Source organism: Dermacentor variabilis, chromosome 4 (assembly GCF_050947875.1).
Source record: "Dermacentor variabilis isolate Ectoservices chromosome 4, ASM5094787v1, whole genome shotgun sequence".
Taxonomy (NCBI): domain Eukaryota; kingdom Metazoa; phylum Arthropoda; class Arachnida; order Ixodida; family Ixodidae; genus Dermacentor; species Dermacentor variabilis.
This window is the reverse complement of record NC_134571.1, coordinates 5,359,274-5,381,475: the sequence shown is the minus strand read 5'-3', so window position 1 is coordinate 5,381,475 and position 22,202 is coordinate 5,359,274. Positions and strand designations below refer to the sequence as shown.

Genomic DNA, 22,202 nt, shown 5'->3' with positions numbered 1-22,202 from the left:
GGACAGAGTGGTGTTAGTTATAACCTGTGCACTGTAGTCTACTTCTGCGATCTGTTCCAACACTCATGCTGCCATTTCAGCATGCACAGAGCGTTTCTATTGGTGGGGAAGGAATAAATTCACAAACATAAAAAACAAAATTTGCGAATGCTTTGTGTTTGAATAGTGAGATTAGAGGAGGAGGAGCAGTGCAAGAAAGGTAAACAATGTGCTCAGGTCGCAGATGCAATGCTAGACAGGGCATAACTTTCCTTTTCCTAACCTCTCTAAGAGACTGAAAAAGATTCTTTTAAATAATTCATGGGATAAACTACCTTTTTTTAGTTGATTATAGAAAGCCTAATGTCAGAGCTGACATATTAGGATTTACTGCTTTGTGCTGTAATGAAAGGCAGAGGATCTGGTAAAAGCTTTAACAAGTAATAATTCCTGCACCTAATGTGTGCAAGAAATTGATCGAGTCTGTTTCAAGGAAAGGCGAGCATAGTGTGGAGTTCTCACGCCCATGCTCTTGGGACAAAGGAACGACAACACAGTAGTGCAAACAATCACAAGGGCATTTATTGCACCTTTCATAGATCAATGCCTGCTAGTCGAGTTGCTATCCCCAAAACATGCCGATTGGCACGCGACAAATCTAGGAAGTCCGACTCACCGCGACCGGATAGCAAGCGAATATGTTCGCCCCCATGCTGGATCCCAACGCCTGGTCGTTCGTGCGTACGGTCACGCGAACGGTGGCGCGTTCGAAGGAGGCCATGCAAGACGGTCTCACAGAAGCATGAATCGGCGCGCGCATGGCACGTCCGCGGCGTACGCCAATCCGCAGCCAAAGAGGGAGCGCCTTGTCTTTCCCGCGCCCAAGTAACCCCGCCGTGAGGCGGCATTAGCAGTGCAACACTCGCGCCATCTCTCGCACTGCGCTTCAACCACTCCGACCGCCGCGGGCGCCAGGCCACGCGGGGAAGCCGCACTGCAGGAGACGGGAGCTATGCGAAAAAACAAGATCTCAGGGGACGCGTGAGATTCACGCATCCCCACAGTAGTTAATATTATTTGATGTCTAGGTGAGCTGAAAGCTTGCAAAAGGGATCCCATCGCTTTGAAACATGCTGCACTGCAGGCCTTATGTCTCTGCACTCTTTTCCAAACTGCAATGCTAGCTTTTCTGCGTGGTACAGCAGCAGCATAACAGTGGTCCGAAAGATACGAACGCTGTGAAGCTGTATGCGTACAATTCTCTTTATGAACTTTTGACACACTCGCAGGCAACTTTTAAGAGTTATAAAATGGGTGGTAATCATTCTGTCATAGAATGTTGTGGTGGTTTTCAGTTTCTAAAACACGCAGATCTGAACTTTACATTGTTTTGAAGTTTATGAACTCTATAAACATTGTCACCTAATGTGCAAGAGCTGTGCGGCTTGTCACTGTGAAAAGGGCAGTAGGAGTGGCTATTTAACACTATTTTTGAAAGTAGCTGACTACACGCACTATCATTTTTCAGGTCCAGGCAGTAAGCATTTGGAGCCAAGTGAATTATCAAAGCCTTGTGACATCACTGTCGTTGTGTTTGAAAAATCATCAACTATGCAAGCAGTTCATCACAACGTAACAGCCATAGTTCTAATTACAATGCCGTTCTAATCAACCGTAGAGTAGCAGACAAACAGATCATGAAAGCGACCCCAGCGGCCAATGGTTGAATGAGACTGGGCACAGGCGACTCCCATAGAAGTCAGTTATCTGTGCAAGTCTGGAGTTTCAGTAGGTTGTGCACGGGAGCAAGTGGAGAGAGCATTATGTTGGCAGTGACACTCGCCTCCTGAAATCATGGGTTCGTGGCACTGAAATATTTCTATCTCGGCTGTTAATGAACCAATTGAAGAATTCTTGCAGTAGAATACTCCTTAGAGGGCATGCAAGAACTTCCAGCGTATAACCGAAATTTGCTATGTGGCCTGGGGAGGGGCCCTTTAACATAATTACGAATAAGGCTTAACACAGGGCCAGTGATTTCGAGAGATTCCGAGTTTTAAACTAAAAATTTCATTATTAATTATACTGAATGCTTTTGTGAGATTGATGCATAGAACTACAGCACAGAGGCCGACACAAAGAGAATTTTGAGTATATTCTGTAAACTCAGCTAAAGCTAGTTCGCGAAGTAGTTGGCTAGAAAACCGAACTGTTGTCTGGCTAAAAGATCAAATTTTTATAGATAACTCGTTGGACATTATTGTACTATTGTCATTATGAAGAAAAGATGTGCGAGACAAGTTGTGCTGCTTCCTTTGCAGCACACCGAGTGGTGGCAAGCTGCACCTCGACATGGACACCGGACTGGTGACAGTGGCTGCAAGTTTGGTGGCCGACAGTGGTCAGCTGCTGCACTTGGACTTGGTGGCTCGAGATCGTGGTCGGCCCTCCCGCATGGCCAGTGGTGGGTGCTCTGCAATGGCGACAGTTATTCGACTTGACAGGGTTTATTCAAAGCTATCCATCCACTAGTAATCTTGTAGGTTACACCCGTTGTTCTTTGAGGTCACACTACTTCTCAAAACTAACTAGGCTGTAGGAAATACACTTCCTACAATAAGTTCCTTGCTGCTGAGCTTATGCTGGCCATTCCTCATGCCCTAGGACCTTGCCACCATTTAGATCACTATGGAAAACAGGAAAGAAATAGTCAACTTACGTTAATTTAACTTTGACGGGACCAACAAAATTCTTCAAATTATCCAGCTGGTCTAATTAAACAAGATGCAGAAAAAAAAAAGCCAAACTCATTGTTTATTCATTTGGAAGTATTTGCCCTAGCCTAAAGCTTGGTCTACATGGTGCGATATTACACTGCGTTTTTCGCAGCTACGATTTCCGTAAATGCGAACTTCGCATTACCGTTTCACATGCACCGAGCGCGGCAGCTGCGATTTTCACATTCGCGAGCACCTAGCAGAGGTCTGAATTGTTCTTGACGTCAGTTAGCTTCAGTAAGAACAAAGTAAAGCAACTTAGAAAGCGTTTTCGTTAAAGTTTTCTTTCTGTTTGAGTGTGTTACTTTATCAAAAAAAAAATTTATGTAGGAAGGCCACAGTAACATTTTTACAATCCATGTTGTGATTGGTTCCCCGTCCTTGCTGTATGTGCATTTTTGCAAAGAAGTTCAGTAGTACTACGAACATCGAAAAATCACACGCACGAAAGGTCCAACGGCCTATTTGCCGCAAGTGCGAAAACGTAGTCACGTTCACACCAGGTGAAACAGGCTTAACATGCCCTCAAATCGTATGCACGCCTGTTTTATATGTGTCCAAACTGGCAAACTAATGTCAACTAAGCCAACTTTAGGATCAAAATAACCAAAGTTTCAGCCCATAGAAATGCATGGACGCCGGCCGGGCCCTTCGGTAGAGATCAAGTTAACCCCCAAAAATCGAATTGACTGTAGTCGAATGAACAGAAGCCTACCGTATGCCGTATTTACTCGTGTGATGCCCACACTTTTTTCCGATTTTTACTGGGTGCGGGCCTTACATGAGGTAGGCTTATGGCTATTCAGTGAAGCCCCGAACTGTGCTCAGATTTTTATGCAAAACAATGCTGCCACAGATGGCTCAGTTTGGAGTATGTGATGTGCTTTGCATTCTTTCTTTTCCCTTTTTTTTTTCTTTTTTGTGTGATCATTCAAAATCTGCGGAAAAAAAATCTTTTGTTCGTTATTCAAATATATTGTCTCTGCCAAGTAATGGGGCAAGCACACAGTCAGTCTGCAGCTTAGCAAGTTTTTGTCGTCGTCCTAGCATTCTTCTGTTTCTGTACAAAAGAAAGGCTGAAATAAGTTGACTTAACACATTCACAATTACTGACATATTTTTTTGGATACATGAAATGCCACGAAAATGTCCAAATAATCGGGGAGTTAAAAAAAACGAATTGCAATGAAAAATTGATTTCATTGTTGTCGTTTTTTTTTTTGGAATGCCAGTAGTGGAAAATTTGTTTACCGACTTTTGCTCAGTGTTGTGTTCCAATAAAAGAAAATTTAGGTACTTGAAGCTTTGTGATGGATGAAACTGCGGGTGCATATTATGCTTGCCTAATGCACAGCTCAACGCGCGTCGATTGTGGGTCATCGTTTATTAAAGCACAGTACAAAAACGGCCGAAATTTCAAACTGAAGCCTGCATGCCCTTCCTCTTGGGAGAGCCCCACTTCCAGCTAGCAAGTCAAACTTGCTAGCTGGAAGCTGGAAACTTGCTATTTCGTCAGCCAGGCCAGGTACTCTGTGCTGGCGAAAGCAAGACCATTGTCAGACATGAGGAGGTCCGGCAACCCCTGGGCAGCGAAGACCTGCCGTAGTGCCGCAATGGTCGCGCCTGCTGATGGAGTGGTGACCGGTAGAACCTCCACCTACTTTGAAAAGGCATCAACCACCACCAGGAAGTAATCGCCCTTGAAGGGCCCCCCAAAATTCACATGTAGGCGAGACCAGGGTCTCTGTTGGAACGGCCAGGGGCTGATTTCCACATGACGTGAGGCCTGCTGATGCTCCTGGCAGATTTGACAGATCTGCACCATGTGAGCGATATCCTGGTCCAGGCCAGACCACCAAACATGTTACCGGGCCACCATCTTGGTCTTTTCCACACCAGGATGACCCATTTGCAGCAAGTGCAGGTCCCTGGACCGGAGACTGTGGGATCACCACCCTGGAACCCCACAGTAGGCAGCCCTGCTGCAAGCTGAGCTCGGCGGCCTTGTGGCTATAGGCCTGCTGGACCAATTCCTCTCCACGGGACACCGCCTTGATCACCTGAGACAGGACTGGGTCCCGGCTGGTCGCTTGCGACACCGCGGATCTGAAGAGTACCTCCGGGTACGCGTGCTCCAGCATAAGCACTTCAGCAGGTTCTGGAACGGCATCAGGCACCTCAGGCAGGGGCAGGTGGCTCAAGGCATCAGCAGGTCTCAGGTCCTTTCCCGGATGGTAAACCAGCTGGTAACTGTAAGCCGCCAGCCTCTAAGGCCCAGCGTACCACTCGAGGTGATGCCTGCACGGGAACTGCCTTGTCAGGCCCCAGCAGCCCCAACAGCGACTTGTGGTCCGTGACTGCCTCGAACTTCCGGCCCCACAAATACTGGTGGAAGCATTCAACACCGAACATGAGGGTCTTCCTTGTCTAGCTGACTGCAGCATTGCTCTGCAGCATGAAGCAAATGACACGGGGCGTTCCTGGCCATCCTTGTTCCGGTGCCACCAGGACGGCTCCCTTGCCGTACGGTAACGCATCTACGGTCAGGACGACAGGCGTGGCAGGATCGAAGTGTACTAGCACTGGAGCCTTGGTGATTAGCTCCTTGCTGCGCTGAAAGGCCCAGTCCTGCTCCTTCTTCCAGATCCATTGCCGACCATCTCGAAGCAGAAGATGGAGCGACTAGATGCTCTGACAGGTTCGGCAAGAAACTCCTGTAGAAGTTGACGAGGTCAAGGTAGCTCTCAAGCTCCTTCTTGTTCTGGGGCTTAGGCGCCTTGAGCACAGCTTCAACTTTGCGGGGAACCGGGGCTAGGCCAGCCTGGGAAATGACATGTCCCATGTACTCATCACTGGGGGCCAGGAAAATGCACTTTTCCAGCTTTGGCTTGCAACTGGCATCCTGCAGTCGTGCCAGGACATTGTGCAGGTTCTGCAAATGGTCCCCGTCGTCGCTACCAGTAACCAGGATGTCATCCAAGTACACCACCACGTGCCTCATGCCCCTAAAGAGGTTGTCCATCTCCCTCTGAAATATGGCTGGGGCTGAGGCCACGCCAAATGGTAAGCGCATGTACTGGAAGAGCCCCAAAGTTGTCGATATTGTGAAATACTTCCGGGAGGCATCCTGAAGCACCAGCTGCTGGTAAGCATCTCTGAATTCGAGCTTGGTGAAATTCTGCCGACCGGAAAACACTGACCAGAGATCTTCAATCCAGGGCAACGAGTACTTCTCGACGGTAGCGATGGTGTTGATGGTAACCTTAAAATCCCCACAAATCCTGACACTGCCGTCTTGCTTGAGGACTGGTATGATGGGAGTGGCCCGTTCAGACGTCTTGACGGGCACCAGGATGCCCTCTTGCTGTAACCGTTGCAACTCCTGGGTGACCCCGTCCTTTAGGGCGAACGGCAGTGGGCGAGGCTTGAAAAAAAAACGTGGCCGGGCTCCCTCAGGTACATAAATGCCAGCCGTCGTGCTGGTCAGTCTACAGCTGCCATTGCTATTTGCTCCATAAATGAGGACAATGAGTCCTAATATGACATGTGACTTTGGCCTTCTTCTTGCAATGCACCTGGGACCATTGGAGCCCCTTCTTGCTTTTCTTTTTCTTCCTCCATGTTTTACATGAATGGCAAGATGCTAAAATTTTTGCTAGAAGGTTCAAATATAGTACTGCAATGCATTTGCATGCAGCACAAGCAAAAGGACAAATCATTATTCAATAAATTGTCTACTGAAGCAGGAAATACAAGCAAAGGATAGATTGCTTGATTAGAAACATGTACAGTGTAACATTATTGATACGTTCGTGGCTGTTTTGTTTTCCCAGCTGCTATGTTGCATTTTCACGGTCCTGACATAACTCTCATTGACTCCCATGGATTATGTTCCCATTTTGATATGCCAGCATTCTGCAATGTTCTCGCATCTTCCGTTGTGTTTGAAAGCAGCAGTCATGCAAATTTAGCAGTGCGGAGGGAAATTTGCTCTCGCATATTGTAACAAGCAACAGGTACGTTGTAACAAACAGTCATTGCGTTGTAAATCGGTACTTTGCAACAAAGCAAATCATTGATCACTTGTTGAAATATATTCATTGATCGCCACAGTCACGAAACATTGTATGTGTCTCTTAATGCGTACACATCATCCCCAGTCACAGTACGTGTGCTGAGACATCTAATAACTGTACTGGCAGCGATTCAGAGCTGTTTCTTATGTTGCTGCGGGGACTTGCGTCCTTCCTCGCTGTTACGTTTCTTTTTTCATTCTTTTTTCGGTCCCTTTAGAAATGTATCAACGGGGTTCTAATGTCGCACATCGCTGGTTACACTGTTATAACACTGTTCACATAGTGTTCGTTGCCACCTGTGGAAGAGGTGAACGTGAGTGAAGCTCTACTCAGTTGAATGTTTGGTCTGGTTTTGTTGTGTTTGCAGGAGTGCTGGAAGTGTGGGTAGGGCCCGTGGCAGGCCCACGGCTGGAGTTCTCGAATGCAAGCTATGTGGCAAAGCTGCCTGAGGGGGCAGCTGCCACAGGTTCAAAAGTGGTGCAGGTTCATGCCTCAGCCAGCAACCAGCCTGGCCTGGCTGTCACTTACAGCCTAGGGCCTGACCAGGATCATGGGCCATTTGTGATCCACCCAACCAGTGGTGAGCTTGCAATAGATGACAAGTCTGTTTGGCTATTGATAGCTTTGTTGAACATGCTCTACCCTGCTTAGCCAATTGACAATAGCAAAACTCTGGCTTTCCCACTTGGCAATGCTGGTAAGGTTGTAGACCCCAACTTGAAGAAGGTTTTAAGGCTTCGAGCACAAAGGGCATTGGTGCCTTGAATGCAGCTCATTGCTATGTGGTCCTGGTTGCTCTAGTGCGCAAACACAGTTTCTGTGTGTTGTGCAGGCACTGTGCGTGTGCGGGATTCCCAGCAGCTGGACTATGAGGAGTGCCCCGAGCTGGAGCTGCCACTGTGGGCCCATGCAGAGACACCTTCAGGGGCCATGCTGCATGGCTATGCCCGGCTGTTGGTGCAACTGCTGGACCAGAATGACAATTCACCACGCTTCTCCCTAGAGCGCTATGTGGCCTCTGTCTGGGAAGGGCGCCCTCGTGGAACCTTTGTCGCTCAGGCTAGTTCTCTCTGTTGTACTGCCAAAAACTGCCAGTCTACAAGGAAAGGCACAGATATAGTTTACTGAGAGCAAAATGAAGTCACCAGCCACCCTTTTTTAGGTGCGAAGAAGGGAGCATACAATGCCCCTCTAATTAGGCAGCCAAAATAAAAAATTTAAGGGAAGGATCCAATGCAGTAGTGCAAGTAATAACTAGAGCTTTAGTCCATTGTTCCAGAGCACTGCATGGGCCATCTGCTCTGGCCCACGCCAGGCCTGAGCTTGAAAGGGTAATGAGCTGGCCCGCTTGATCCCGGCCCAGTGTTTTCAAACCTGGCCCTTTCCTGGCCTTACCCATTGTGAAAACATTAGGGATAGGCAAATGGTAAATTTTAAGCTTGAATCGAATTCAAAGTGAATAGTAATTTGGTTGAATAATTTCTAATCAAAGAGTTCGAATACTTTTACTTTGTATGTGAGATTTTTTTTTTTAACACGATATGAGCCATATTCACAAACTGAAACTAAGTGCGATAGAGCTGTAATCACAAAACAAACTAGGTAGCTTTCCTCTAGAAAAAATATTGCAATGAAATTGGTCAAATCAGGCAAGCAAACAATGTGCAAAGATCATATTTTTGATCAAAAATGAGCCAGATTCTGCAGGCATTCAAATGAAAATAAACCAAATCCACTTGCCCAATAGGAGAGCGCTTTCCATGCTACAACAGTCTCCATGCAACATGGCAACAGTTTCCATGCAACATGGCAGTCTCATTGCAATTTGTGTACCTTATTTTATGGCAGCCTTCATTTCTGCTCAAGAAAAAGGCCCTGTGAAAGATTACAAAGGAAGCTCCCTATGCTTTCAAGCAGCCGAATTTGCTCTCTCCAAGTAATATCCCCAGTGTTCATGAAGCATAGCAGTTCCCTTAATTGCCAATGCTCTAATGGCTTCTCTACTGAAACCACATCCGACCTTCTTATTGAAAGTCGTTTTCAACAGTTCTGGGGTTAAACCACATCAAATTGTCTGTTTGAAATTGGAGTCAAACCTCAACTTTACATCTTAATATTAGTCAAACGCGCTGCATAATTTTTCATTACTTGTAGCTATAAGGTTGCTCTATCTGACGTATAAAAGCTTTCATATACATGTAATTGCCTAGATAGTGTTTCATTTTGGTCTGATAAAAATTTTTTTAGTTTTTCTCAAGTTCTGCTTAAGTGGATTTGACTCATTTCAAAGAAAGACTCCTCAGTTATTTTGGTGACAAATAATGTTTCAGCATTTGCTATAACTAGGTTAATGCAAATATTAATTTTTTGGCTCGAAGTGAATAGTTGTGGTCTTTGCAGAAAACCTTTAATGGCTGTAACACCATGTGGTATTGCAGGCGTAAAGACAATCATGAAATAAATTAATAGGGGTACCGAGAAGAAGTTACCAAAATGCTAAATTTTTAGTAAAATTTATTTGAAGAAACTTCATTTACAGGCTTCTGCTCAGTGTTGGGGTTCAGTCTACTTGAGTTTTGTGATGGCGGTGCACGTGGGAGCATTTCACGTTTGCCCCCCACATAGCTCAATGCAAGTCACGAATCATCGCTATTCCGCGAAGTGCTGAAGTCTCATGCGACCTTCACTGCACCAGCTGCACTGAACCGGCAGTTTAGGCTCGGTGCTTTCTACCTGCTTAATCCATTCCGTCCAGTAAGTGCACAGACGAACTTAACACACACTCCCATTTATGGCTAATCGCCTGTAGACCCACACACTGCTTCTACGGCCCTTAATCTATCCCGTGTGGATAATCTCTTGCGCAGTCACCATTGAGCCACTCGATAAGTAGCAGGTTCGGCAAATGTTTGTCATGGCGACACTGCCTTGGCTGTTAGGCCTTATCAGCGCTTATGGTTTGGTTGCTGAGAAATGACATTGCCAAGGAAAGTGAGGATACGCAGGACAACTTGAATGACACAGTGTTCCAGATTTTCCAACACCGCATGAAATCCGAAATTTGGATTGGCGGCACAGTGGCCCAGTGTTGCTTCGTTTTTTACTTGTCTTGGCTATGAGCCATGTCAATGGCACTGCGACTTGCTCTTTGGAACTGAACCTGTTGATTGTATGTTTTTTACAGTGAAGCTGTTAGAGCTGTGCTGGGTTTCTCTTCACATTCGCAGCTTCGCCAAGAGAGAGCGAAAGCACAGTATAAAAATAACATCGCACAGCATAGCGACGCGGTTAGGGTGGGTGGAGCCTAGCCGGGGAGAAGGAGCGGCGCGGCGGGGACATAGGTAGTGTGACGTCATTGCTGTCCGATAAAAACCCGCGCGCTCGCTTCGGAAGATTTCAACTAGCTACACCGCGTCGGAGCTAGCATGCATCAGAGCTAAGGTGCGGCAGTTGCCGCCACATCACACCGTTGCAGCAGCTGGCACAAGACACTGACGCATATGCGGTCTCAACAAATCGCTTCTGTGATGGCGGGTGCCTCAAATGGCACGCCGTTCCAACCGAAGCCCCCCCACAGAGGAAGACGGCATGGATTTTTCTGAAGCCTTAACTTCCCCCATCTCCGCTGGTATCCAGTGTTTGCGATAGCAGAGCCACGCATAATTTTTCCTATTCATATTCGTATTTTCCAAGTAACTCGAAAATTCTGAATACTGAAATTTTATCCGAAGGGAATACCAAATAGCTCAGTATGGTAAATCTATAGACTGTTTTATTGAGGGCACTGCCATTTTGCGATCAAGGCACCATCTATTGTCTGGCACCAAGCTGGTATGTGACAGCACGCTAGAGGGTGCGTAGTGAGCGTGCTGTTGACGATGAGTGGCAAGTTTTCATGTTTTCCTGCGAAGTCTTGACAAGTTTTTGCCATTGGGTAACTTCGTACCATGTCGTTATGAAGGTGCCTAGGGGCAGCTCTGCTCGTGATCAAAATTGGAGGCGAGTCAAGTCTGAACATTGTCAATACATAACCCACATGCTATGTGTTATTATTGTATGTCTAGCCTTGAACTTTATTAAGGTATCACTTAGATGACAACAGTCAGAGTTGTCTCCATGTGCCATGCAGTGTACCACACCAGCGTACATTCCAATCCAGGTAACTAGCAAAGCTCCAAGGAAACACATTTTGCTAGCTTTCACGCTTCTCAAATTTTCGCTGTACGATTTTCTAAGCATTGTTTTTCTTTCACCCGGGCATCAATCTTTACAAAATAAAGAACTGTAAAATAACTCGACCAGAAGGGCCACTAACATGGAGTGCTTGATAAAACGGCCTGGTAACAGTCACCGCAAATATGCGCACTCTTTTAGGTCTTAAGTGGTGCCTGTGCAAACACACCTCGCCAACTCAAGGAAGATGAAAAACAAACTCTCTGCAACAGCTACTTTATTTTCTCGAGTTATAACAGCGCTTGATACGCCACATCGGCCAGACAGGTTCCTGGTGATATTCAGAATCAAGGAAGAACCCACATGAACTAGGGGTACCTGCCACACAGTAGGCATGGCTTTGGTTACAGAATGAGAAAGAACACACCTTAGTTTTCTTTGTCGGCATGTACTGTTTTCATAATACATCCCCAGTCAACTTCCACATAAATGTTGGTTGCCAAATATGATAAGTTGAAAAGAATAACTTTAATGTGCGTTCACAAAGAAATGGTTTACTTCGTCCATTGGTTCACCAACTCGAACACATACCTTTCGTTCATATCCCCGTTTGATCATGGGTGCCGATTTCGTTGCCATGCACTCACTGGAAACAAATTCTTCTGAACATATACACGACAATGCTGATGGCGTCAAGTGCATTCTGTTTATGCTTGCAAACCGAAGCCGATGCTTGTCTGCAACTGCAGCAATGGAGTCCACAGAGTCGCCATGGTTGAAGATACACTTCAAGTTCACTTCCAAAAGTTATTTTTGCAGCCAAATACAGCAGAGTGATAGCCTGTTGACCTTGAGTCATCTGGCATTGTAGCAATCGCAGACAGATCATGATAGAACTGCACTAATTCACAGTGACACTGCTGCTAGTATTCTAGGGACCATGCCGCTACCGTTCCAAGCTGCCGCTATGAGAAGTGGCGATTCGCACATACCAGTGCAAAGAGGAAAGTGGTGTGGTATGCTGGTTCAAGGTTACATTGCTCCTTGCCCATATATCAGTGTATACCAATTCACCCAATTTTCTGTTTTGCTGAAGTGCAGTCAAGTCTCGAAATAACAAATCATGCGGGACCGCCAAAAATCTTTCGTTATTCTGAGAGGTCATTATAGTGAAAGAAACAAAATTAATCATTCCACCCATCAACACCTGAGTCCATATGTTGTCACCATTTGAGCTATCCATAAAGACATTGCCATTGGCTATCGGCCCATGCTCTTGCTATTTTCCATAGATTCCGCTGCCATGCACCACTGAAGCATCGTATACAAGAGTGGCGCGCACAAAGCAGACACTGACACTGCGAAAACTACTGCAAAAAGGAAGCTCCATGTCGCCTCCAAAGCGCAGTGTTTCTTGTTTGTTTTTCACATTCCTTGCTGTGGGAACAGCAACTGCCTCACTCGAGGCGGACACCTGAAGTATGCCAAAGCACAAGCGTACATAAACGACACCGTCCGGCAAATGCAAAGTGCGACCATGTGACATCCCTACGACTACGGAAGTTAAATATTTCTCCGCGCGCATATTTAGTATGGCTGCAGAAAGAAGCGCGAAAGAAAAAGGCATGTGCAGAAAGAAGAGTGAAAGAAGGCAGAGATGCAACTCCGTTACTAGGCGACACTTGCCTGGGCAGAACATGTGCTCGCAAAATCCAATGCGTCGTCACCTCTGGAATAGATTTAAAAAATTCTCTCCCACGTTATTTTTATTCAGTGCCGTCTCAGGTTTTCCAAACCTGTGCGCCGTGACGTCTGCTTTCTGCACCTTGTCGTCTGCTAGCTTACTGTTTCAGCTGCCACGACGAATGCGTGGAAGTCTGAGAATCCATAGATCTTGGAATATTAGTTCGTAGTACTGAGGCGTTGTTAACATGGACATGAAAACTGAATAATGATCGTCATTCTGAAAAGTTCGGTATTCTGAAGCTCGTAATACTGAAATATTTTTACACTGAAACCATAAGAAGTCACCTAGAGATTTCTGAAAAATTTGTTAATCTGAAAAGTTTGTCTGAAAAGTTTGCTAATGCGGTGTTCGTAGTAACGAGGTTCCACTGTACATACTATACTCTCTTCTGTCTGTGATTTGATGAAAACCAGACATCGAGGCCATGATAGGGAAGTTCTCTAAGAACCTGTAATAATTCTTCAGTGTTTGAGAATAGTAAAGGATTTGTTCTGTAACATTGTGGAAATTCTCATAATTTATACACAATGCATGTCATGCAGTTTAGGTGATCGAAGATTTGTGTCAGTGAGGTCATTGATCAAGCTTTTGATGAGGCTGCTGCATAGTCTTATTTAATGTTTAATCATTTGTTTCATACCACTTGCCACATTAAAGTGCCGTGCTGGCAATTTTTTCAGCAAAATTTGGACTTGATGATAATATTGTGCAGATATTTGAACTTAACATTACTTAGATATAACAGCGTTGTGGGCCAGCAACTTTTGAAGCTGTGTGTTCATCAAAGTCCTCACAAGAAGAAAATTGGGTAAAGAGGGGAAGGATTTGATGAGTGTGTTCATCATAAAATTTCATGATTTGGATTTTGTACACTTCCTTTACAAGGTTGTCGGCTGAGATTGAAGCATGATTGGATGAGATTAAAACTAACGATTAGATGAGATTAAACTAACAGCGCACACGGCTTCCTAAAGGAGTCTGACCTCAAGGGAGTTGTGGTCGTGTGACATGGGCACTAGCGAGTATTTCACAAAAGCTGCCAAAGGCACGTTGGGAGCTGTTCGGTTTACGTATGCACACAAAAATTTTTAACTCTAATTGCTCCTAAAGCTATCTTACCTGAAGTTGTTCGAATAAACAAATTATTATACAAGTATACAAAATGTTCACTGCTTCTCTAAAATGTAAAATAAACTCCGTAAACATAGTGATGCCTAAAGCGAAGCTGGCAACCATGTGCTTTCCCCTGTTTTCCTGTACGGTGTGGCGTGGCTACTGATTTTTGCTGTTCTTGTTGTGCGCCCTGACTGCATCTTGTTCTCGGTTATTTCGCACGCAGGTGCAACGACATGACACACGCCGTAAACCTCACAGTGAAGGATAGTGTCTGTGTGTACAGTCAAGGGGTGCTCTGGGACGAGAGTATAGGGAAGCAGCCAGCATAAATCTAATGAAGCATTGCTTAAACTGTTCTGTAATGGAACCAAAATTATCATACGTATAATCAAAATTAAATATAAAGCCTTAACAAAAATTAACGTTTCAGTTCCACTTCAAGCACTGTGAATGAGTGCTCCCTTCACCAAAAGCTCCAGTAAACTCCCTTATCAGAAGGGCAGCCGTATGACATCGAACGCATTTCCCTCGAAATAAAGACAAAAGTTAAAAGGAGCATGTGTGCACCTATGTGACAGGGGTATTAAATACGTCCGCAACGATTGGCTCTTTAATATTACCGTATTTGCATGATTCAATCGCGCACCTGTTATTCCGAAAAAAATGGGTCCGAAAATTGCCAGCACGTTACAATCAGATACGAAACCTATATCCGCACCAAATATAAATCCACACCAAAATAAAAAGGCAGCAAGAGGCAACATTGAAAGTCACTGCAACTACAAGCAGCCATTACATTCACTCTGAGCTGCCCATTGAAAAGGCACCCACTTGTGGTGTGTCTCTTGCAAGCATCTTTATCCTGTCTGTCCGCTTGTGCATAGCAATAACGAAGCAAAAAAAGAAGGATAGTTAAATAAGTTATGTTAAGTTTCAGTTCATTGTCGAAGCATAGCGTTGTTGCCCGTAGGCTAAGCTGCGCTTCAACAGAATCTGTCGCAGGTTATAAAGGAATATGTGCCTCCTTTTTTATGTTTTGAATATGGCCTAGAATCTCACATGGTTTTGCCTTGCATGAGGTCATAGTGAAGTGTTGCATGAGCCGTTGTTGTTGTTTGCAGGTGTCAGCGTTGGATGCCGACCAGGGCAGTAGGCTGGTGTACCACATAGCGGGTGGCAATGTGGACCAAGCGTTCGTGCTGGAGCCCCCATTGAGTGGCCGCGTGCGCACCAACACAGTTCTGGATCGTGAAATTCGTGACACATACCTGCTCACCCTTGTGGCTACTGATGATGGCCAGCCTCCTCGCACAGGGTCATGTACTCTGCACATCACAGTCATTGACGCCAATGACAACCAGCCCGTCTTTCCTCCAGACAGTGTCGTCAGCATTCGTGAAGGTGTGTTTTTTGCCTTCCCACTTTCTTTGTTTAAATTAAATTAAATTATGGGGTTTTACATGCCAAAACCACAGTCTGATTATGGGGCACACCGTAGTGGAGGACTCCGGAAATTTCGACCACCTAGGGTTCTTTAATGTGCACCCAAATCTAAGTACACGGGTGTTTTCCCATTTCGCCTCCATCGATATACGGCCGCCGTGGCTGGGACTCGATCCCGCGACCTCGTGCTCAGCAGCTCAACACCATAGCCACTGAGCAACCACGGTGGGTAACACTTTCTTTGTTTGAATTTGTACAAGTAAGCTTTGGATCTACGGAAAGATGTGAATTTGGGTGAGCTGGTGAGAACTTGGTGAAGTAGGGAATGCTGGGATGTTTCAAACTTGCCTCTGACACATATGTAAGTGCATTTAAAAACTGTAAAAAAAAGAAATTTTAACTAGCATACTTCGGTCATTACTAAAGACACGTTTCCAAATTGTGGCACCCATCATTAAACCTTCTCCTGAAATTACCCTGCTAGCCAGCCGTTTTAAACAAGGAGTTTGTAAAATGTTCTCCTTTACTAACATACGGTTACTTGTTGCATGAAATTATGATTATATGTTTATGCCTCCAGTAATCATTGATTGACATTCTAAAGTGCCGATCATTCCCTGGCCATTATTCTGTTAACTCTAAGCTTTTGAAGAATACCTCAGCTTCCATATCAAATTATCTTAACTGAAAATTTTTCAGCAGTCCTTAGGTATATCTACCATGCCTATGGAATGGAAAATTGAGAATGTGGTTCCCCCCTACAGTAGAAGTCCATCAGTGAATCTCTTGCTATAATTATAGGCCCATCTGTCCCGTCAGCATCTGTTGCAGAATGGTAGAACACATAATATTTAACCTTGTCAGTTCTCTCTAATCTCAACTTGTTTTACAGTGTAAGCTGTTATGGGCTCAATGCAATCCCATCTGTCCCGTCAGCGTCTGTTGCAGAATGGTAGAACACATAATATTTAACCTTGTCAGTTCTCTCTAATCTCAACTCGTTTTACAGTGTAAGCTGTTATGGGCTCAATGCAATCCCATCTGTCCCGTCAGCATCTGTTGCAGAATGGTAGAACACATAATATTTAACCTTGTCAGTTCTCTCTAATCTCAACTCGTTTTACAGTGTAAGCTGTTATGGGCTCAATCCAATAGCTGTTTCAGTTGGCGATGCTGTCTTCCGCCACCACCGGTGTCTGTCACAGCTATCGCCAGGAGAAAGAAAAAAATACTCAGTTCCTACCAGGTGCACACTTTGCAATGCAGTTGTATATTATTGCACCAGATGGCATGCCGTGTAGCAGTTCCAATGCATGGTGTCACGTGGTGCGAGATGCGCACCGCAATTCATTATGTGTCCCACATAGCTTTGATACATGTAAACTTTCCATTGCAGTCACATTGCATTATATCAGGTGTCATGAGATGTAGCAGTTGCATCGTATCGTGCCACTTGTCAAGGGATGTGACATGTGTGCCGCATAGTCTGGATGCATGTGTGCACTCTTCAGTACACGCCTCCTTGCAAGGCGCTGCAGAAGAAGAGAATTGTGGAGCTATGCGCGCAGCTGCAACCAGGCAACGTCAGGCTCAGCAGACTGCTGTGCAGAGAGCATCACAAGCCGCAACTTTGCATCGACGCCAGGTGAACAGTTCAGCTCGTTCTTGTGAAAACGACGCAAAAAGACTTCGCCACAAAGACCTTCTAGTGCATGCTGCCAAAAATGCGGTTCAGCAGCTAGGTCGTAAAACCAGGTCTTGTTTGGACTTTGCATTTTAAACAATGAAGTACCTGTAGTTCCCCGCTGCATATCCTTCATGACCTTACTTCTTAAATAATGAATGTGTGCAAATGAACTGTTTCCCTACCATGGGGGAAAATGGGTGTTTTCAATAAGTTATGCCAGATTTTTATATCTTTTTTTTTATGAAGGAACTACTGTGTTCAATATTTTATGTAATTCATACAAAAAAAGCAGAATGAATGCACTTTTCCAGCATGAAAGTTTTATTAATGAGATGTCATAAAAAAGATATAAATTGCCTGAACCAAGATTGTAGGATAAAATTGTAAAAAGTTTATAAAGACATGCTTTTATCTACTAAGACAAATATGTAACAAGAATTATGAATGTATTGCCGTCTAATAGGCACTATCTCCAAAAAAATCTAAACTTTTCATTGAACAGGTATTCCACTGCAAAAATTTAAGTACAAGCACCACAGTTTGGCGTGCCGGGCTGCAGCCAGCAACGTTCCGAGCTGGCTTGCATCGTCCTCGTTGTTACTCTTAGAGTCCAAGTCCAACAAAAAAAGCAGCATCCTCAGACACAGTGGAATCGCGAGGCCTGCTATCTATCGAAGCGTACACGCCGCTCCCGGAGGCGGCCATTTTTGCTTTCTACTTTGACAATCGCGAAACTTCGGAGTTTGTTCAAAAATTAACACCTGGCGGGAAAAAAGCAAACTGTTTAGAAAACAAAAATATAGTTTTCCTCCTTGACATCCTATGGTGCAGTGTGTCCTGTCCGTAAGTGGCACAGAAGGTCTCGGAAGCAGTGTTTCAAACCATGTATAGCGGGCGGCCATTTTCACTTTCTACTTTGACGATCATGAAAACTTCGGAGCGGGTTAAAAAATCTCCGTCTGGGGAGGGAAAGGGGACTGCTTAGAAAACAAAAATATAGTTCTCCTTCTTCATGTCCGAGAGCCCAGTGTGTCCCTGAGCGGGCTGGCGATGCCCAATGGTTGTGGTACGGAAAGAGTTAAAATACTACTTCTCCGTATTCTCGGTACTTGCAGTTACCGTCTTGAAGCAGTTTACAACGGTCTCCTATGAAGCCGCGCCTCCAACTTGCGCTGTGACTGCTGCATATGCCACGCAGCCCTGCGAGTTTTGCAAAGCATATATGATTTTTGCAAAGCATATATGATATAGAACTTATATCCATTACATACAAGCTACATTGCATTCTAGACATGCTATTCACTGCAGACAGTATTTTCTTAGATTTTTCTGAAGTGTTTGACAAGGTATGCCACAAGCTTTTATGATACAAACTAAGTCGACTTAGCATTGCCTCTAACCTCTTAAAATGAATTGGTTGTTATCTGAGTAATCACTTGTACTTTGTTAGTGCTAACGGCTAATGAAGTGCACTCAAGTGTATTCCAGGGTTCCATGCTAGGTCCTCCTTTATTTCTCATATACATTAACATCCTTCCTTCAGCAGTAGCTTCTAACATTAAGCTGTTCCACAATTGTGTAATCAGGTGCTATCATATCGCAGATTGCACGAGCATGGCTTTCCGTTGACGCAGTGATGCCATCGTGGTATTGCCATAAACACGAGAGATCGGAGATTGAGATAGAAGGAGCACTGTATTTATTGATGCATAAATAAAAGCACCAAAAGCAAGCGCAAAAAAAGATGCAGGCCTGCGCAGCACACGCAGCACAGTCCAGTGTAAGCTGGACGAGCGGCTTCGTAGGAGCCCCATTTTTGGCAGCATGCAACAGGGAGTCTGCGACGAAGTCTCTTTGCATTGTTTTCATCAGAAAGAACTGAACTGTCCTCCCAACGTCAACAGTGAACTGCAGCTTGTGCTGCTCACTGCACAGCGGTCCGCTGATCCAAACATTGCCTGGCTACAGCTGCGTCCGTAGCTCTACGATTTGCTTCTTCAGCAGCAGTTCATATCTTGCTAGGAGGCACCATAACATGGACTGAAGAGTAAGCACGGGTATCCAGATTTACACGTTGCACGTGTCACATCCCTTGACAGGTGGCGCAATACGATGCTGATCATGATTAATTGGCACCCCCTTTGGAAGGGGGTGGCGACAAATGGTTACTGCTTGAGTAAATCAGGTTGAGCTGCTGCCTGTCGGGACACCTGATGAAATACAACACAACTGAAATGCAATGTTGCACGTATTGATGCTATGCTGCACATGTTTCACATCACGTGACAAGTACAAGTGATGATGATGATTTATTGGCATCCCCTTTGAAACAGGGCGGTACCAATCACCTAGCCTGCTTGATTTAACCAAGCATGACCTCCTTGGCAAATATGTGTGCAATCTTAAGTGCATGTGGATGACATACATTTCCTGCAACAAATTTCTGCATAAAGCATTTACAAGTGTCGAGCTGCCATTATTAGCTGTATTTCTTGATGCCTGGAAAAAACTGCATCACACAAGCTTCATATTTAACAGAAATGAGAGGCACCTGAAGTGCAACGTATCTCAAGATTTTCAAGCTACTGGCTCCAATTAAGGATTTTACAAAAAAAAAAAAAAGAATTCATGAACCCTCCTCTTTACGGTATTCCCAGGCACGATATGACATTCGCCTTATAAGAGTTGGGGTCGGGCATGTCAAAAGTGGTAGCTGGCCCATGCCGTCATACAACTCATCCACGCTAAGGATGTTGTTGAAGGGAGGAACTTGTTCTCATCAAGAATGAGCAGTGTGGGATTTATTTACAATATGTACATAAAGGGTGGACAATGTTACATTTCATCAGTCTAGCATGACTGAAAATGAAGCACACACAGCAGTCGAAAACAGCTGCTTAAAACCTCCTCTGTCCTCCGTGCCGTCCAACCTTCGTCCAATCGGAGCATTCAAAATAGTCAAAGGACCCACTTTTGAGGATGAGGGTTCACACACTCACTTCCACACTTTTGTTTCACTTGTGGGGCTTCCACTCTGCGTGCGGCTAGGGCTGAAGGCAAGCTCCGGATCTAGCCCCACACAGTCGCTTTGTGTTACTCCCCAACCCGTAGCGTGGGAATTGCGGCTACGTCGGGTTCGAACGAATAAGGCAACCAGCGGCGTCAACTGTAAGAACGTTTATTGCTACCGGCAATAAAGAACACTGGCAGAGGGACGTCCTCTCTGTAATAATAATAAATAGGCTGGCCTCGTTGCCCGGGATAGTCAGGCAACGTGGTCACTCAAGGGTTGCGGCAGGTACTCCAGTCCGGCAGGTTAGGGGTCCGGCCTCAGAGAGCGAGGGTCTCCCCCGGTCGCGCTGTTTTGTACCTTTTTACCTGGGCGAAGGGAATGTCCTCCTCGCCCGTCAGCTACCTGCCCGCGAGTCGGGGAGGAAGGGCACGCGCGCGTCGCGAGAGCGAGGGAGAATCGGGAGAAGGCATAGTGCGCCTCTCCCGTCTATGCCGGCTCTCGACGCGACAGCGCGGGGAAAGATGGGCGCGTGTGCTCCCCACACACTGTACACACCAAGTGAAGAGGATCCTTGTAGACAGTGGTTGTCACACTTGACTTAAGCTGGTGCATGTTGATTCCAGAGTTAACTTTGCAGTTAGCCGCTGCATATGTCACACGACTGTGACAATTACTGGGGTCCATAGGAAAGCGCCGTAAAACACCCTTTTCCAGAAGTTCTCTTGCTTCATCCAATTAGACCGTAAAAGCGGCAGCGAACCAACTAACAATACTCAGTTCACCAAACATGGCTAGCCTTGCTGGTGCCGTCGGGCTGACTGAGAAGGTGCATTGCTGCCTTCAGAAAGCAATTCATCGTAGTGGGCTGGGAGAAGTTCGAAGGTCACTATGCTCACAGGCCGATCATAACAGCCTGCTGTCCTCGGTATACTAAAGGAGGTACTTAGTTTATGTTTGATGAAAGTAACAACCAAGTAATGGTTAATGTGTATGGAAAGTTCAGAATAGATGGGTTTATTGCAGCTTTTTAAATAAATTACATATTCAAGCGCTCCGGAGCATCATTAATGTTTTACAATCATGCAGATTTTGGCCCATTTCCTTGGCAGAACAAATGTCACCAAGCATAAGTGGGGGAAAGCTACGGCACATCTCCGTGCTTAAAAATGCATGTGAAATGAACACTTCTTTTGCTAGGAATTTAAGCAGCTCTTCAAGAGTGTCATACTGCTGTTATCAACTATGCTTCCCAACAAACCAAGATAACTCTATATTAGACCAGCTTTATGCTTACTGGAAATAGGGTCATGTTCACTGCAATGTCCAACGAAACTTTATAACTTTTCCGGCCAGATTAGAAGCGTTGCAAATAATTACTGAACTCTACCTTTTTGTGCTTCTTTTCCATTCCACAAGATTTGTGGTAGGTTTACCCAAAGTCCTCGATTAACTGCAAAATGTGCATTGTTTATGTTTGTTTAAATTTAGAGACAGGTTATAGGCGATGTGTAAATAAAGTTGAACGTGTGTGGAAAAATTACAGGCCTTAACAGTAAAGTATATTTGCAGGCTATCCAGATCATTATAACTGTGTTTTAAAGGGGCCCTGAGTCACTTTTTATTGAAACCGAGAAATTCATTTGAAGTTAAACTAGGCTATTTCAGAAATACTTTGCCACTAACCGTATGTCACTGCGTTCAGCATAAGCATAGTTGGTGGCAATCAAACATCCCCGTCGCGATGTTTCCGGTTCTTCAATGACTTGCACTTGGAAAGCTACGGTGTAGTAGAGCATGCCCACAACGCTCTGCCTATTGAACGTTACTGTGGTGTGCAGTTCAAGTTTGATTTTGGATGTTTACGTAGACGCCACTACGTCTGACTTTGGTGCCTACGACACTTCAAACACGGTTGCTCTCAGCGAGCCACATGCGCCCAGCCAGTGAACTCGGTCGCTGCACCCCGCAGCTGTCGCAGTATCTACGCTATGTAGCAGACTGCTGCTGCATGTAACTGTAGTGCGTATGCACAGCATTTGCTTTGTGCATGACAAGGCTTGAGTACCCACTCGCGCTCATATGCTCCAGTCTGGCCAAGCTACGTGGTGCGGACCGTCTTTTTCCTGCACCAGCTTGACTGACAGGTAGCAGCCACACCGGATTTGTGCATTTTGAAGCGCTATCAAAAGCT

The 22,202-nt window shown here is 45.3% G+C and overlaps 1 protein-coding gene across 2 annotated transcripts in view; it reads left to right on the top strand.

Moving 5' to 3' along the window:
• Positions 1-22,202, top strand: part of ds (dachsous cadherin-related 1) — a 210,053-nt gene that overhangs the window by 161,660 nt on the left and 26,191 nt on the right. For both annotated transcript variants that reach the window (XM_075688004.1, XM_075688005.1), the window contains exons 18-21: positions 2,301-2,443; positions 7,200-7,412; positions 7,665-7,891; positions 14,990-15,269. In XM_075688004.1, coding sequence (XP_075544119.1) covers positions 2,301-2,443; positions 7,200-7,412; positions 7,665-7,891; positions 14,990-15,269 — 863 coding nt within the window. The remainder of the gene's footprint in view (positions 1-2,300; positions 2,444-7,199; positions 7,413-7,664; positions 7,892-14,989; positions 15,270-22,202) is intronic.